Source organism: Megalobrama amblycephala, linkage group LG14, assembly GCF_018812025.1.
Source record: "Megalobrama amblycephala isolate DHTTF-2021 linkage group LG14, ASM1881202v1, whole genome shotgun sequence".
Taxonomy (NCBI): Eukaryota; Metazoa; Chordata; class Actinopteri; order Cypriniformes; family Xenocyprididae; genus Megalobrama; species Megalobrama amblycephala.
This window is the reverse complement of record NC_063057.1, coordinates 31,272,951-31,290,823: the sequence shown is the minus strand read 5'-3', so window position 1 is coordinate 31,290,823 and position 17,873 is coordinate 31,272,951. Positions and strand designations below refer to the sequence as shown.

The 17,873-nt window shown below is 39.5% G+C and overlaps 1 protein-coding gene across 1 annotated transcript in view; it reads right to left on the bottom strand.

Annotated features, from left to right (window-relative positions):
* LOC125245072 (tripartite motif-containing protein 16-like) overlaps nt 1–15,821 on the bottom strand; it is a 58,399-nt gene extending 42,578 nt beyond the window's left edge. The window contains exon 1 of the mRNA XM_048155517.1: nt 15,710–15,821. Coding sequence (XP_048011474.1) covers nt 15,710–15,783 — 74 coding nt within the window. The 5' untranslated portion in view covers nt 15,784–15,821. The remainder of the gene's footprint in view (nt 1–15,709) is intronic.
* Nucleotides 15,822–17,873: the final 2,052 nt, after the last annotated feature.

Here is a 17,873-nt window from a genome sequence, read left to right as displayed (position 1 = left end):
GTTGCAGTTTTTTATGACGTTTTATTAATCCGTCCATTCTTTTTAGTTTCAATGCATTAATAATGGGAGCGAAATTATTCAGTGACTCACGTTTACTAAAATAAGGATATAATTCATGAAACATGCAACAATTTCTTAATCAGTGTCCAAACAGATATATTTTTCCTAAGTAGTTATCTGTCAAAATAAAGATAACAAAGTATGTGCGTGTCAAAAATCCATGCTGTTTTATTAAAGGAGTTTAAAATATAAATAAAAAATGTATCTGTGATAAATATAGGCCTAATATGTGAGAAAATTGTCATTTTACATAAAGATAAATTGGCTTTGATGCATTTGTTGGATAACGTGTGGTTAAAGCGCCACTCAGCGGTCAAAAGCTGCAAATGCACTTTGCGACGCGGCAGCGGCGGTAGAACCACCGCCACCTACTGTACATCCAAACCGTGCCCAGAACGACACGTAGAACCACCGTTTTGGATGGTAAATACTCCACCTACTGTAATCCAAACCTTAATGATGATATACTTAGGAGACTATCATCACTCAATGGCTGGTGTCTAAGTGGTGTCCGCAGAATAATATAGGTTTCATAGACAATTGGAAAGTTTTTGGGGCAGACCTGACCTGTTTCCTGTTAACCAGCACTGGCACGCCGACGCACCGCAGCTTCTTTGTTTAAACTAGATCAAATTTACTGTTAAATGTAATGTAATTACCTTGACAAACTATACATCATTAAAAAGATCTAAGACTCAAGCTTCAATTTTTATTCTCTATTTTACTCTTTATATCGTATGGTGTCCGTTATTTGTTAATATGCGTCGGGAGTTATGAATATGAAAAACGGAGTCGTTACCTTTTCATTGAAATATGAGCGTCAGCTTCAGCCATTGAGAAAAAAATCCTGCGAGATCGTCATCAGAAAACTCCACAAAATAACATCCCTCAGGGCTTTTAGCTTAAAGGCATGTACATTTGGAGAAATATTGATGGATTGTCATACGTTTATGTAAATTTTCTATACAGAGGAGTAATATTTATGAATATTTTACCCAAACGCGCTGTTGTTGTCATATTAACGCTGTATACACTGACAACTGTGTTTTACAACTCATCCTGAAGCCGGAGGGCGCTCTGTACACACTTAGTCCACAAATGCGTCACGGAAGAAAAAATATACCATGTGACCTCTAAGGAAATAACACAGAGATCGCTGAAAACATCAATACATCTGCAAATCGACACTTTTGAAAGTAATAATTACACGATTGTGACGATATGTAGTTTATCTTTGTTCATTACGACATGTCTAGTATTAATAATAGATAGATTATATTAATAATGCAATGCTAATCGAGATAGCTTTTCTCATTGTGCAGAATAGTATACAATGATATATTTTCTGTCTGATTTTTATCCGAAACCACATCACATCAAAGAAGGTTATTAAAAACACTCGACTTGTAAGTTTGGAGCAAAAACATGGTTTTAATCTTATAAATTGTCGTGTTTTGTTGGTGTGCTAAGCTAACATGCTAGCGAGCCCAGAAATGCACCTGTTATATGCAAATAAATAATTTTGAATTGTACAGCTCAATGATTTTTTTTCTTGCTTTTTTTCAAGAAGGGCATTAGATACAGTTTTAAAGAAAGTGAAGTGAGAAGTTTGGTAAAAGAAATGAGGGATTAAATCTTGAATAGTAATTATAATAGGGACAAAAGAAAAGAATAATCAGAGCCATAAAAAGGCTGGAGAGGTGTAAATGTTTTCAGGGAGACTGAAACTGAATCGGGCAATTATCACCACATGACAAACTAGACAATACATTTGAATAGATGCTTAGATGACGACAATAAACACCAGTTAGCACTTTAGAGTCTTTTCAAAATAAAATCAGATGACATGGTCTTACAAAACATGTAATAAAACTCAGAGTTTTAAACTTATCATCTTCAGATTTGAAATGTAACATGGTCAGACATGTGGCTTTAGCTGCAGTGCATTTCTAGAATGCTAAAAGGCCAACTTCACTTTTATTTCCATAAAGATATTTCATAAAAAATAATTTCTAATAACTTTTCAAAATTTGAAGCTATTTTTAACTATTTTCTTCATTGTGACAATAACTAATTATGACTTTACAATAAACTGTAAAGTGTCTGCTTTCAAATGAGACCTTACTTGTGCTTTTAGTGCAAAAGGTTCATGAACTGTATCTGTTTTAGTTTGGGTATGTCATTTCTTGGGATTTTCCAAAAGCGGGGGTGCTGGCTAACAGGTTAAAAGAGATGGTATTCATCCCTCCTGAGGTGGTACTGCTCTTCTCTCTAGTAATATGGCACATAGTCTTAGAGCTGAAACATGACAAACTGGGGCCCAGGTCAGGAAGCAGACAGACTGGCTAAACCGACCATCTGCTAGCTGTCTCAAATCAGAGAAGTCAGATAATTCCCAACACATAGAGACTTTTTCACCTAGATATCATCACATAGAGACTGTGTCTGTAGCCCGAATTAGTAAATACAAAAAACTCCCAAACCCATTTAACGGTAAAAATTTAAGAGATGTTCAACAAATAAATTATCAAGCTCGGTTTGTTTAAAGCTGCAGTCCGTGATTTTTCCTCTTTGTCGCCATCTCTTGTTTGAAACCTGCAATTGCAGTCATATGCAGAACAGTTATCTGTACGTGCGTTGTGCCTCGGCACAGCTCGTCAGCGTGGATGAATCTAATGTTTGCTGTCAGTCACCGCACCGGTGTGGATACTGAATTTCAGAATCACAGATTCTACGTCTTGAAAGTATGACCAATATAAGATTTTTACTGGAAAATATCATCTGAACAAGTAAGTAACATGTCTGCGACTTCTGTTCTGATCAACTGAGGAAAAAAGCATTAGGCCTACAATAAATCGCGCTGCCAATGATGATTAAATCTAATGATCGCTTAGCTCGGATTATGCCAAACCATGCAAATTATTATTACTGTTATATTGTTCTCAAATTGTTAATGTTAACAACATCAGCATTGCGTGACTGTGTATTTAGTGTGTATTAGCGTTACCTGTAGATTTCAATGTCTGTAGACACTCCACAGTCTGAAGTCTTTTGCTTTTGACTACAGGTGAATCTCCAGTTGTCACTGATGATTGTCATTTGGACCTTTCTGGATTACAATCCGCCATCAAAATGATAAGTTTAATTATTTCAGCTGCTGTGAGAAAAGGCTATAAATGTGCCGCTACCAGCTGCATCCTCACGTGATAAAACCAAACCGACTAGCCTTTCGACGTGACTCCTTCCTTTCTGTTTACGGACGTGATGTAATGACGCACAGAGGAACTGCTGCATGCTCAAATTTCCCACGGAAATTCACCATGTCGCTCTTATTATAAAACATTATTACAAGCTTATCGTTGTGAATCGAGACAAGATAATGAGATAGTTTTGAACACTGGCTGCTTATGTACTTGCTCAAAAATTGATTTTGGACAATTTTTAACCAAAAAAAAGTTACGGACTGCAGCTTTAATATTAGATCCCTTTCTACAAAATCACTCTTTGTAAATTATATGATTACAGATCATAAACTAGATGTGCTGTGTTTGACAGAAATCTGGCTAAAACCAGACTCATTTCTTTAAATGAGTTCAAACCCCAAGATTACTGTTATAAACAGGAGCCACGTCCGAAAGGCAAAGGGGAAAGTGTTGTTGTAATTTATAGCAATATCTTTTATATTACTCGGAGGTCGAGTTTCAAATATAATTCGTTTGAAGTGATGGTGCTTTATGAAACGTTTGACATTTGTGCTGGCTACTGTATACAGGCCACCAGGGCACCATACAGACTTTATAGAATTTGCTGATTTTCTATTAGAGTTAGCACTGGTTGAGGATAAAGTCCTTATTGTTGGTGATTTTAATATCCATGTAGATAATGAAAAAGATGCACTGGTATTGGCATTTAGAGATATTCTAAACTCTTTTGGAGTTCAGCAACATGTGTCAGGACCCACTCATTGTCATAATCATACTTTAGATCTAATATTGTCATGGAATCGATATTGATGCCGTTGAAATTCTGCAGCAGAGCGACGACATCTCAGGTCATTACACTGCTTACAAAGTCCATTTTCCAGGTTAAATCGGACATTGGAAATTTCAGTCAAATTTGAGGTGGACGGCCGTGTGCGAAAACTTCCCAGTCACGCGTGGGGAATCCCATACATGTTCACACACTTGAGATGCACAGAGACTTTCAGATACAGGATTTTTCTGATTACATACACTGGACGTGTTCAGAGATTTTTTTATGGTGTTTATCAGTTAAAAATTAGTTATTTTTTAAATATGCAGGTTATTTAAATTATTTTGAATGATTCCAGCTCACTTAAAATATTCAAAAAAGCCACTCAATGGTAGCCACCAACTGGTGTAAAGATGTAACAAACAGAAGTGTCACTGACTCACCAAATAAATTATTAGTGAATTAATCTAAACAAGTCTTTTGATGAACAGAATCGTACAATTTGAGTGACTGGTAATCTGGGATTAATCAAAATCTCGGGGTTTGTAATCAAGGAAATGATTTTTTTGCTGAACCGCATTTTATAGGCCGCTACCTTCAATTATTGCGCGCGCTGACAGCGCCCTGTATTTTCAGAGAGGTTTATATCAGACAAAGCGAAGGTAAAGTTAAGTGCAAATTCAAAAAACAATTTTAAATTGAGTATTTACCAAAACGGAAGTTTAAGTGTTGTTGATTTTAATTGAGTGTGTGTATGTTGTAAAAATGATTCTAACGTTAGCCAAAATAAATAGCTACGGTTAGTTTGGTAAAATGCTAACTGGTACTTAGCAACTACATACATTTCTAAGAAGTTATCTATCAGTAAAATATTCTCATTTATTATTCATTCAAGTTAGTCTAGTTATTGTGCTTGAGTTGTTATCTTATTTCCTTATCTTATTTGACAAATCAGCAGACACTTTCTTCTCAACTATCCTCAGGGGCTTCAAATACAGCACTGAAGGAAAAGCTGCAGCTGAATTTTTATTCATGCAAGCCTGCAAGGCAGACAAGGACAGAAAAGGTGTTTTACCAACATACTTATAATAAAATATATCATATTTGTTAAAGAGCAGTGTAAATTTCACTCCTGTTGTTGTTCTATTTTAATCTCTCTCTCTCTCTTCTCTTTGTGCGCATGTGCGGGCGTTTGTTGAGTGAACAGAGCAGGCCCGCCGTGGCTTTAAAAGATTATTTTTTCTTTTTTTTGTTGTTGTTGGGTTAAAGTTTTATTTTGTTGTGAAATTAACAGAGAACCCTAAACCAGTCCTTGTACTGGAATCATGGCGACTCAGTGAGCTAATGCTCTAGATTCATTCTCGCGGCGCCACGGAGTGAAGGTGGTGGCTGCGGGGAGTATGGAGGAGTGTAGTTTGACGGTTGGTGAGGTAGTGGGTCATGAATGTGTGTTAGCGGTGTCCAGAATGAACAACTCAATTGTGCTGTTTCTGAGTACAGTAGAGAAAGCGAATGAAGTGGTTGGAAAGGGAATAAATGTATGTGGTTTATTTAGCCCAGTACTACCTCTTTCTACCCCCGCTAAAAAAGTTCCCATTTCAAATGTACCCCATTTCATTAAAGACGAGGCACTAAAGAAGCAGTTGTATCAGCAGACAAAAATGTTGAATCTGATTTGACTAGACAAATTGTTAAAAGTGAAGAATTAAATGCCAAAAATCCTGATATGCTAATCTGTTAAATTGATGAAAATAACAGCATTGATTGTGAATAGTTTCTGGTAAACATGCAAACAAGTTTGAGCCAGCCTTCAGATACTGAGTCACAAGTGGAGAGTGTGATTCAAAATGATAGTATGCTATTAGATATGGATCAGTTCATTTTTAAAACACCTCAGAAGAGGAAAAAAACAATAAGAGCTTGGTTGTGAAACAGCCCAAAAAGAATCAAGAAGAGAATAAGGTGGAAAATGAAAGTAGTGAGAGCGAGTGCTCTGATTCCAACGTTTCAGTTTGCTCTCAATCCAGTTGTATGAATAGAAAAGAGGGTGAGAAAGAAACAATGATGGAAAGGGAGGAAGCAAGTGAAAGTATAGAGGAAAACATGAAGGAAACACAGGAAAGTGAAGAAATGGATCTACATGAGTTAGAAGAGGAACAGCTTAGAGATGATAAAAACGATTTTTAAAGTTCCAACAATTAAAAGAAAAACAAATCAATGAGAGGTTGTGCCCAAATTAAAGAAAAAAAATGCAGAACAGTGACACTGCTAAGGAGGTTGGGGCTAGTGAGAAAGAATCTTTTGATCATTCAATAATGTGAAAAAAGACTTTAAAGGCTATGGTTTAGAGAAAATGAGAAGCTTTTTACAGTCCACTAAAGGGAAGCGGAATGTTGAAGTTACTGATTACTTTCCTGATCGAATGTTGTTTATTGAGTCAGCAAAAGTTTTGATGTGAGAAAGAGGGGATAACTGTTTGTCTAATCCAGATGTATATTGGCTGAAAAAAATAATACAAAGATTGAGTTCTCAAATAAGGCAAAATTAAAGTGATCAAATGGTGGAATAATAATACAAATGTGCTTGTTTTGTGCTTTTTGATATGCTCTCTCCTAATGAATAATTTTAAAATCTCATCCATTAATTTGAATGGAGCGAGAGATGCTGCTAAAAGAGCACAATTATATGATGTTTTGAAAATGAAAGGTATAGATATAACATTTGTACAAGAAACCCATAGCACACCAGATAATGTTGTAGAGTGGCAAAAAGAATGGGATGGTCAGAATTGTTTTAGTCATAAAAGTGTTTTTAGTGCAGGAGTTGGCATTCTATTTTCAAGAAATTTTTTGCCCGATTCATATAAGATAGAACAAGTAATAGAAGGAAGATTATTAAAAGTTACAGCAAAATATGAAAAGATAAAGCTAGTATTGATTAATGTTTATGCTCCAGTTAAGTCGTATGAAAGAATGATTTTTTTACATACACTTGCTAATACATTTCAGCAATGTGAAGATCATTATGTAATAATTGGTGGAGACTTTAATTGTACTGTCAGTGATATTGATAGGAATCATCTAGAGCCTCATTGTGCTTCAAGACGAAGATTGTCACAATTAATTGTATCAAATGAACTTTGTGATATCTGGAGGAATTGGAATAGCAATATAAGACAGTATACATGAACACGTGTAACCAGGTGGTAAATAACCTTAAAATTTGTTTCTCTCCTTGCATGTTAAAATCTGTAATTTTATTCTTATTGTGTTCAATGTATTCAGTTATGATAAACAGTGGTTGCCTGTATTTTCCTGGAGTGGTTAGCAGGTGGCACTCCGTGTGTTGCATATGAGACAGTGCGCATGCGCTCTCAATCTGAAATATCCGTTGAGATTGCGAGCAGTGCAAGCAACGAGTGTTCTATGGAAGTGGTGGAGTTTCCCTTTCGAAAGGGAACTTCAACTCTGCGCTGAACGCGCTATGGGGAACGTCACTCGTGACTCGTGTTCGAAATGCCAAAAATCACAACACTCCAATCCTATTGGCCGGCGACAGCCTATCACGTCAAACGGCGTGAACCGTGACGTATAAAGGGAGCGCCTGAGGAAGCAGCCAACATCCTTTCGTCTTTTCGGGACTGTCTTGTTCGTTTGCCATTTCTCTCAGACTCCTGTATTTATATGTCGAAAATGTCTGAGAAAACTTTCAGGAAGTGTGCTGATCCTTTTCCCAGGTTTCTGACACACAACACAACCTGTGCATTATGTGTCTGGGCGAAGAGTTTGAGAGAGGTGTAAATCTTTCTCATGTCGAAGCGGCTGACGAGGACGCACTTCTGGAGGATGATGATGTCCTGTCTCTGACATCGTCAGATCCAGGAGCGAGTGCTCTTTTGGCTCAAAGCCCCAGAGAGCAGGAGATGGCCGAGGAGGGAGAAGCGAGTGAGTTCGCGGCTCCTCCTGGGCCGCCCTGCGCAGCGTTTTCGGAGTTACTCGAAGTTATGGAACGCGCCTTGAGCAGGCTGCAGCTGCCCTGGGAGCGCGTGAGAAGGGAACCCGCTCGCAGCAGGTTAGACGATCGGTTTCTTTCAAGCCATAACCCGGTAACTCCAGCGAGCCTTCCATTCCTTCCCGATCTGCATTTTGAGATCGAGAAGGCATGGAAGAACCCATTCTCGGCCCGAATTCATCGACATCAGCAAGTTAATTTTGCTGATGTTGAGGGATTGGGCCAGCATGGGTATGTGTCGATGCCACCTATAGATGAGACGTTTACGAACTATCTCGCTACAGGGAGTGCACCGACACTGAAAGCTCCGGCCCTGCCATCCAAAGCACTGAAGATGACGTCACGTTTGAACGGCAGGGCTTACACCGCTGCAGGTCAGGCTGGTGCTGCATTGCACACAGTGGCAGTGCTGCTTGCATACCAGGCTGATCTGCTCACAGATCTGGATCAGGGCCAGGGTCTGTCCGCTAAGGCGGTCAAGGAGTTGCGCCAAACCACGGATTTCACTCTGAGGGCCACCAAACAAACTGCCGCCTCGATCGGGAGATCTATGGCGGGCATGGTGGCCACAGAGCGACATCTGTGGCTTAACTGTGCGGACATCGGAGAGAAAGAAAAACGCTTTCTCCTCGATGCCCCGGTTTTGCCTACTGAACTTTTTGGCTCCGCTGCGTTTAGATTTTGCATCCCGCTCAGATCCAGTTCTGGGCCCAGACAGCCGGGAGGTCCTGGGCCGTCTCGAGGTGCTCGTGCACCTCCTCCTCCCCGGAGTAAGTCGCAGAGACGGCGGGATGCAAGGAGGAAGAAGCAGGATCTGAGGGAGGTGATCGAAAATCGGTGCCAGCAGCGCTGATGATCGATCTCCTCTCTCGCGAGGGCTGTTTTCTCGCTCTTGCTCTTCCTTCTTCCTCCTCCTCTCAGCAGAATTCTTTGACATCTATATGCTACGGGCTTTGACAGTCAGGTTGACAATGTGGGCCTATGATGAATATTTTTCTGACGGCCCGCCGTCTGGCTTGATAGTGAAAGTGCTTTTAGGCTTAAAGAACTTTGGATTTTATCCTTTTCCGTGTGGAAGAAGCAAGGAGAAATCTGCGTTCTACGAGCCGCAGGAGGTAAGCCAGGTCCATTTTTATTATTAAGGTAGACCTTGCTTTTCCTGTATAGCTTCCCGTGCATATAGTCATTATTAGGGGGTTATTTGGGCAAATAACTGAATGCTAGGCTGGCTGTTTTACAGGCAGGCCGCTGATGGCCGCTATGTTATTTTTAGCCTCCGGTGCTTGTGTAGCTTCTCGACTGATACTGTGTTTGTAGCTAGAGCTAGCACTCGCAATTTCAGTTATTTGTATCAGATTGGCTGGTTTTTCCGGCCATCTGATGCTGTCGCTTGTGTCGCTTCATTTCTCCTTATATTTGGAAAGTTTGTAATGAAGCCCGAGCATGGCTTGGTCTCTATAGGCCTTAGCTAGTGGCTAGGCTAGAGCTAGGTTAGGTATTTATTTGTTTACATCACCCCTGTTATTACAATCCCCCCGGTTGTATAGTTCCTAGTTCTGGCCTCCTCCTGAGGGAGTCGGTGGCCGTTTTTGCCCATATTTCCCCTTCATATTTCTGTATGCAGGCGCTTTAGTCAGATAAACAGCTAGGGTGTTAGGCTGTTATTAGCCTCCCTGATGTTGTTTGTCTCAGGTGGCAGGCCCTTATCTCCGAGGAAATAAGCTGTGCGTTATGCTAGGCCCCGCTGCTCAGAACCTTTCATGCCCCTCGTGTTTGATATAATGGTGCTTTGGCTTCATAGCCCCCGTTTTCTTGGGTTCAGTACAAATATCAGATTTGTCCTGTGAAAACATTTATCCGTATGGATGGCATGTGTGTTTAAAGCTTTTCTTTTCTTTAAGGTTCTTAGACTGTAGCCCTGCATATTTATGTGAGCTTACTTTGTGCTGCCACAGGTTACACCTGTTTCTGTGATAGCAGGCTATGTTTAGCCTCTGTCTATGAACGTGGTGTTTTGTTGTACTCCCCGGTTAGGGTCTGTGTTTCACTGAGTACATCACCTGTTGGATTGCACACTCAGGGTGAATGTAGAGAATCCTATTCTGGTTAGAGTAGTTTTTATCTCGATCTCTCCCAGTCGATTATGACCGCAGCTGTTTACATTTGCTGTTAGATTGTTGGCTCTTTATTATAGCCTCTCTGTTATGCAGCGTGTTTTTGTAATACAATACGCTGTTGGTCTACGATTACTAGTTTGCTCATGCTTTTTTAGTACTGCCTCAGGCTTATGCTCACGTTATTTGAGCTGTTAGGCCTTATAGGCCTTCCTTAGATCTTGATAGCATATTTTATTTACATTGCCTGTTGGAATGTGTACTCTTAGGCTCAGGTTGTGTAGCTAGTAAACCCTTAGTTATCATCTAGGGTCTTGAGCTGGCCCCCTTTGAGCTTGGGCCCTGTTATGACCACTGACTGGCGCCACATGGTGCTTAAAGTAGCAGGCCTTACCAGGCCTCCTTTGTAGCTTCTGTGTTGGCCCAGCTGGGCTGGTTGTATACAGATTCATTCCATGGTTGAGTCATATCTTATGACGCATGCCTCCATTGGCCACGCCCCTCCCCCTTCTGCATGAATAGGCCTTAGGTCAGGCCTTTCGTTGGGTCTTGTGGCGTAGTGTGTACTCTCCTTCCTATGGTTTCTCGAGTACTGGCTGTCTGGCTGGCATCTGTCATATGTTACCCTTTTTGCTGCCATATGTTCATGGAAGTTGTTGGCCCCCATTAGGGTCTCCTTTCGGTGTAAAAGTGAGCATGTTGGCACAGCTTGTATGGGTTTTTTGTATGTCTCTTCACCATGGGTGAGTTATGATTGCACTAGCTAATGCCACGTGTTTTATGAAATCATAGGCTTTTACAGGCCTCCTTGCTATCACGCCAGAGTTTGGCTTTGTACTCCTCTCACTTAGAGAGTAAAAGGTGCTTTTACTGAGTACATTTCTGAGTGTTTTTCCTTGTGCTTGATTTCCTTTAGCTCTAGTTGAGCTAAATAGTTACCCTGTTTTTTACTTGGTTCTATTTTTGCTCCTAGAACTTTAGTGGCCGCTAGCTGACGCCGCGTGCAATGGGTAGGCTCTAAGGGCCTCCTGTGGAGCATGCTGGTATTTACCTTTTCAAGGTTTTTCTTCTCTACTTTTTTACTGTAGCAGTAAAGGGATGTGTCGCTGGCTGGCCGGGGCTCGGGCTGACTGATGACCTCCTTTGTAATCGGTCTGTTTAGTTTGAACCTTGATAACACTGCCACGAGCTGATGCCACGTGTCTGCTGAGGTTATAGGCCCTTGGGGCCTTCCTTAGCATGCAATGGCGTACGCTGTACTACTCTTGCTTAAAAGGTGCTTTTACCGAGTACACTGCTCGTTGGATTGTGTTGGACGGGCTGTTTCTTGTGGGCACTCACAGCTACCTAATTATTTGGGTTGGTCATGCGTGCAGCATGCTATGTTTTCAGTCGAATGGCCTTATAGGCCATCCTAAATGCCACCTTATGGATTGGGTTCTGTTGTGATATTAAGTCCTTTTTCAGAACTTTAGTTATGTTGTAGGCCCCTTGTGATTGGCCTCCATGACTTTGTGCCCGCAGTATCGTCTGTCTGTTAGGTTGAGCTTCGTACTTCCCTTTGGGTTGACTGTGTAATTGTGCTTAGCTCCCTAAGCTGGTCATTGGTTGTAGACTTCTGTGAAGTCTCCCGTTCAGACTGGCCCTAGGCTGCCGTTTGCAGTCACTCTTTCCTGCTCTTTGGAGGTTTGCATTTGGAGATTCTGTGTATCAGACAAGGTTAGCCAGGCTAGGTTTAACTTGGTGGCGTTGGGGGGGATTTTGTTTCCCCCCTAGTGACTGGCCGAGATTCCTTTTGGACTCTTGGCCACATTCCCTTAGAGGGACCACTTTCTTTGGTTCGTTGGTCCCAGATGCTCGAGCAGCCTTGGCAGGCCTTTTTCGGATGGCCTCTTTTAGGCTCAACTTGGGCTGTTGGCCATAGGGAATGCTGTCACTGACAGCCTTGGAGAATTGCTCCCGGTTTTTCCCTGGAACTGCTGGATGTTTGTCCAGACATTTTGGGCATGCATTCTCCTCTAGCATGGTGGCGTGGGTATATCGTTCCCCATAGCGCGATCAGCGCAGAGTTGAAGTTCCCTTTCGAAAGGGAACGTCTCAGGTTACGCATGTAACCATGGTTCCCTGAAAACAGGGAACGAGACTCTGCGCTTTCCTGACATGCTTTGGGATGCCTGCTGAACAGTCCCTCAAAGACGAAAAGATGTTGGCTGCTTCCTCAGGCGCTCCCTTTATACGTCACGGTTCGCGCCGTTTGACGTGATAGGCTGTCGCCGGCCAATAGGATTGGAGTGTTGTGATTTTTGGCATTTCGAACATGAGTCACCAGTGACGTTCCCTATAGCACGATCAGCGCAGAGTCTTGTTCCCTGTTCTCAAGGAACCATGGTTATATGCGTAACCTGAGACGTTTTGTGATCATCCACGGGTAAATACACTGTTTTGTGATTATATTTTAGTTAAATACCCATTTTAGGTGTATATTTTGTTATGTTGATTTGGAGAACTGTCATATTTGAAACGATATGTCATGTATAATGTCCGTGATGATATGACGTCATACCATGCGGATTAGCCCGGTTCATTTAACATTAAGAAAATGTTGTACATATTATTCTTCAAATGTTGTTGTGCTTTTCATGTGATGTGTATTTAATGTGATTCTTTACACAGTGTACAACATATGTTGGGGATTTCAGCCTTTGTAAAGTGTACGTCGTGTTATGTAGGAGCTCATCGTGAGTGTTATTTTCTCTCATTTCACTCAAATTGTGTAAGTGGGTAATATAAAAATGTATTTATGTTATTTTGTTCTTTTTGAACAGTATTCCCACTGCCGTATTGTGTTGTAACATTTTGATTGTGTTGCATTACTCATAAGGGTTTGATTATCTATTATTTTGCACTGACATTTTTGTAATATTTCTATTCTCTTGCATTTTGGAAATGACACTGTAGAGCTGTGAAGGTTTAATTTGTGTCATCAGCTCTGTGAAAGCGCTAATTTTGTTTATCTAAATTTTGTTTCACTTTTCGAGATCTTTTTGTGAACTTTCTTCTCAATTAAAACTGAGAAGCCACTTTTGATAATGAATAATTTTCTTGATAACACTAAATGAATAAACAACAAAGTAAATAGAACCCCTCAGTGTGTTCCTGGTGGTGAATTCTAATCCCCGGTCACACATGTAAGAGAAAATCATATTGCTTTAGCAAGGTTAGATAGATTTTATTGTATTTCAATCTCAATGTTTTAAAAGTTGTCCCGTATGTCCAGTTGGTTTTTCGGATCATTCTATGGTGATTACTTCTGTTTTTATTAACTCTATAAGAAATAATTCATTGTTTAAAATCACTAAAATGTCTGATATATGAAGAAGATCAGTTGATTTTTATGAAGAGCTTTATGCAAGTGAACATGAAAAATATTATTTATTTGTAAAACATTTTTATAAAGATCTTCCTCAGGTGCCTGAAGAATTTTATGAAGAATTAATGAAACCATTGTCAAAGGAGGAGTTGTATGCTTCTTTACAAAGTTTAAAAAATGGGAAGGCACCAGGAATTGATGGTCTTCCTGTTGATTTTTTTTAAGTCCTATTGGGATTTTTTGGGAGATGATTTGTTTGAAGTTCTGAATAACAGCTTGAATGGAGGACAGCTGCCACAAAGCTGTAGAAGGGCAGGTTTAACCCTGCTCCCAAAAAAAGGCAATTTAAAGGAAATCAAAAATTGTAGACCAGTGTCGTTATTATGTGCTGATTATAAAATCATATCTAAAACTTTGGCTAATCGATTAAAAGAAGTGATGGGAGTGTAAATACATATGGATCAGTCATACTGTATACCCAACAGGTCAATTGTTGACAATATTTCATTAAACAGAGATGTTTTAGAGATTTTAAGGATTTTTGGCTTAAAATGTGGTCTGATCTCATTAGATCAGGAAAAAGCTTTTGACCGGGTAGAACATTGTTATTTAGGGGATACTTTTAAAGTTTTTGCTTTTTCTCACGGTTTTATAAATATGATAAAAGTCCTTTAAGAGGGCATTGAAAGCATATTGAAGATCAATGGTGGCTTGAGTGCTCCGTTTAAGGTTGGAAGAGGAATAAGACATGGATGTTCAATGTCTGGAATGTTATATCCTATTGCTTTGGAACCTCTTTTAAATCAAATAAGGGAGAGTATGTGTGGTTTCAAATATGATAGTGCATATATGACTGTAAAGTTGTCAGCATACACTGATGATGTAATAGTGTTAATTAATGACCAAGAAGACATCAATAGACTAACAAAAATTGTTGAAGACTGGTAAAAGTTTGTCTTCAAAGGTTAATTGGTCTGAGTTCAGCCCTGTTAATGGGTAATTGTCAAGCTGAAAAACCAACTTTACCATGTGGAATGTTCTGGACAAAAGGAGGTTTTAAATATTTAGGGGTGTTTTTAGGGGATGTGATAACAGTGGAAAAGAATTGGGAAAATGTTATAGAAAAAGTACAAGGAAGACTGAGCCATTGGAGCCATCAAAAATATCTTAATTTGTGTTCTGAAGATGAACAAAGGTCTTACGGGTGTGGAACAACATGAGGGTGAGTAATTAATTACATAATTTTTTATTATTTTTGGGTGAACTAACCCTTTAATATGTGCTTTGAAATTACTAATAAACAGCCAATATCCTAGTAATATGGATGCTAATAAGCAACTACTATAGTTAATAGTGAGAATTGGACCATAAACTAAAGTGTTACCAACTTTTTTCACTTAGTGCTGCCCTTCACAGATAAGTCGAGTCTTGAAATAAGATATATTTTCATATTAAGAGAAACATGTAAATAAGAAAAATGTACACTATCGTTTTTTTCAAAAGTTTACCCCTGGCTCTTAACATATTGTGCTGCCTTCTTGAGCATCATGTAGAGCATCACCTTGCAGATTTTGCAAGGTGTATGTAAACTGTACATTGCTATGTTTTTTGAACGTTAAAATATTAATTTAAAGGCTTAGTGTTGAGTTTACAATTGCAATTTCAAGTCATATAAATCTTTCAGGTTTTGGCTGGACTCCGACTTTAGTCCAACTTAGCCCCTTTGACACGGATTTCATGGATTAAGGACTTGGTCTCAACTCTGACTCGACAATTGTGGACTCGGACTCAACCATATAAGAGACCTTTTTCAAAAAAATGTTTCCAAACTTTTGACGCCCCAATGTATGTTTATGCCAATGAAAAGCAAAATAAGAACATAATTTGAGTACTAAAACAGATATGAAATACTGTACATTTTGTGTTTAAGCTTATGAAAATGTTAATGTAATAAAGTTAATTCTTATTTTTACAGTAGTAAAGTGTTCTGGGCTAAACTTGTGATACAAGAAATACATTGCTATCTTTATTTATTATCAAATATTTGTAATTATAGAACAAAATGTCCCACTATGAATATAATTGCATTACTGAAAATGCGCACACTGCCCTACTCATGAATATTTTACTGCCTGTTAATATTGGATTGCTCTTGTTAGACATTTCAAGGTGCATATTTTACCTGCCGCTAGGTTGCATTTTGCCATCTTTGAAGTTCAGAGTATGATCTATAGAGCAGGTACTCTCTATGGACATGCTGGGTGGTGGTGATTTGGATCTTCGCCGTTTGCTTGATATGCAAAAACACAATTATGATACAATTATTTATAGACATTTACATGTTTCTTCACTTCACGACCTGGAACTGGTTACTACATGCAGTGAAAGGCAATTAATGAATTTTTTACTATGAATGAACTCACAAAATAACAAATAAATGCACACATTTCTTACATATTGTGGATATGAGGTTCAAACGATGATCAGTAGACTAAACAAATAGAACTAGAACTTTATTTAAAGGGGTGGTTTAGTGTTTTTTTTCTAGGCTTGATTGTGTTTTTGGGGCACAGTTTAACATGTATTAATGCTTCGTTTTTTTGAAAAACTGTATTTTTCATATATTTTACTTTTATTCTATACCTCTGTTTCCATTGTCATATGAACGACTCGTCATATGAATGACTTCCTGCTTCTATGAAGCCACTCCCTCCAAAATACGCAATGTGCTCAGATTGGTTAGCTGGCCCAGTGTATTGTGATTCGCTGAAGCGTCCGGAAACGCCACGCCCCCCTTACCATTCGTAGTTAGCGCTTCAGAGGAAATATAAATAATAGCGCCTATATTGCTGTATCAAATTGAAACGAATCAGACCCAGATGAAGAGGGTCAAGCAGAACCTCTCCAATCATGGCTTTTAAAGGACGTTTATGAATGGTATTTCATTTTCTTTATTTGTGTCAAAGTGTTTAGATGCTGTCACTGCTGTTTGTTAGCTTTCAATCTTCAGTTTTATCCTGATTAAAGCTTTACTGTAGCCGAATACATGATTGAGTAGTGTAGCGTATGCACACTTATCAGGATAATCAATAAACTTTGGAATGTTCAGAACGCTTTTAGCATGCTGGACTGGGTTGTAAAACCATCCCGGCTCCGAACAGTCTGCCATAAGATGAGCCCACTTGACACTTTTGTGGACCTGCGAGGGTAAACAGAAAACTCCAACTTCCTCACTTTGGTGACTTCAAAAGGAGCACCCCCCCCAGAGACTGACCAGATCCACATTCCAACACCCCCACACACACAGGGACACTCAAAAACACACACACAGACACATGCAGAAACACACAATCATACATTTTTGACTGTATATGTAAAATACAACTATGCTGAAATATATCCATCATGTATTTTAGCCCTATGCATGTTTCCTAGTGTTTAAATGTGTATTTGTGCTAGTGTGCATTTTAATGATAGAATTTTGTCTGTAAACCATAACTTCTTTTATATGCATTTCTGATGTATCGAGTTTGATCTCGTTTTAAAGCTCCGGACTCGAGCTATTCACTGAGAGGTGTCACATAGCTGACAAATGCATTTTTCTATGTGTTTAATGATCCTGTGAAGAACGGACTCCATCTCGAAATCCGATCTGATAGTCATTAAGTATGCAAATTCATCTAGGAGACCAAACAAAGGAACTTTGCCCGCCAAATAGTGCTGCGCATCTATTGGCCGCTACAATTCAGGAGGTGTGTTAGCTTGGGTTTCCATAAAACAACGACACACACCTTCTCCTTTGTCTCCCGATTGTCTCACGAGCACCTCGTGCACGTCTCTCTCTCGGACGTCTCCGGTGACCACGCGCTGCCATCGCGCTCAGCTTCGGGACCGCCATCTTCCAGCGAAACTCACTCTCAAGTCCTGCAGTTCAAACCTTCCCGCGGAATGGAAGAAGCCAACGAACTGCACCAGCGCTAAAATGAAATTCGACACGCACAACCAATGCAAGTATACTGCCGTTTCTCAATCTTAGATGATGAAACTGATTTCCGCGCTGGCCTCAAGGACTGTTTTGTAAGTTTGCTACTTGCCTTCTCTCTTTCCTTCTCTACTTCCACTCTTGTACATATGTGTGTATATTCTTGTATATATATTTAGACGTATAACCTCTGTATTCATAGTTTGCATATATTAAAACGTTATTCACGCTTGATTGTTCTGTTTGTTCTTTCAACTGAAGACCAAGTCACTTTAACGTTTTTCGATCGTTTTATGCTTTGATGCTATAATAGGAATTTATTCTCATTGGCCAGAGAATAACTCCGTTCCTAATATTTTATAAC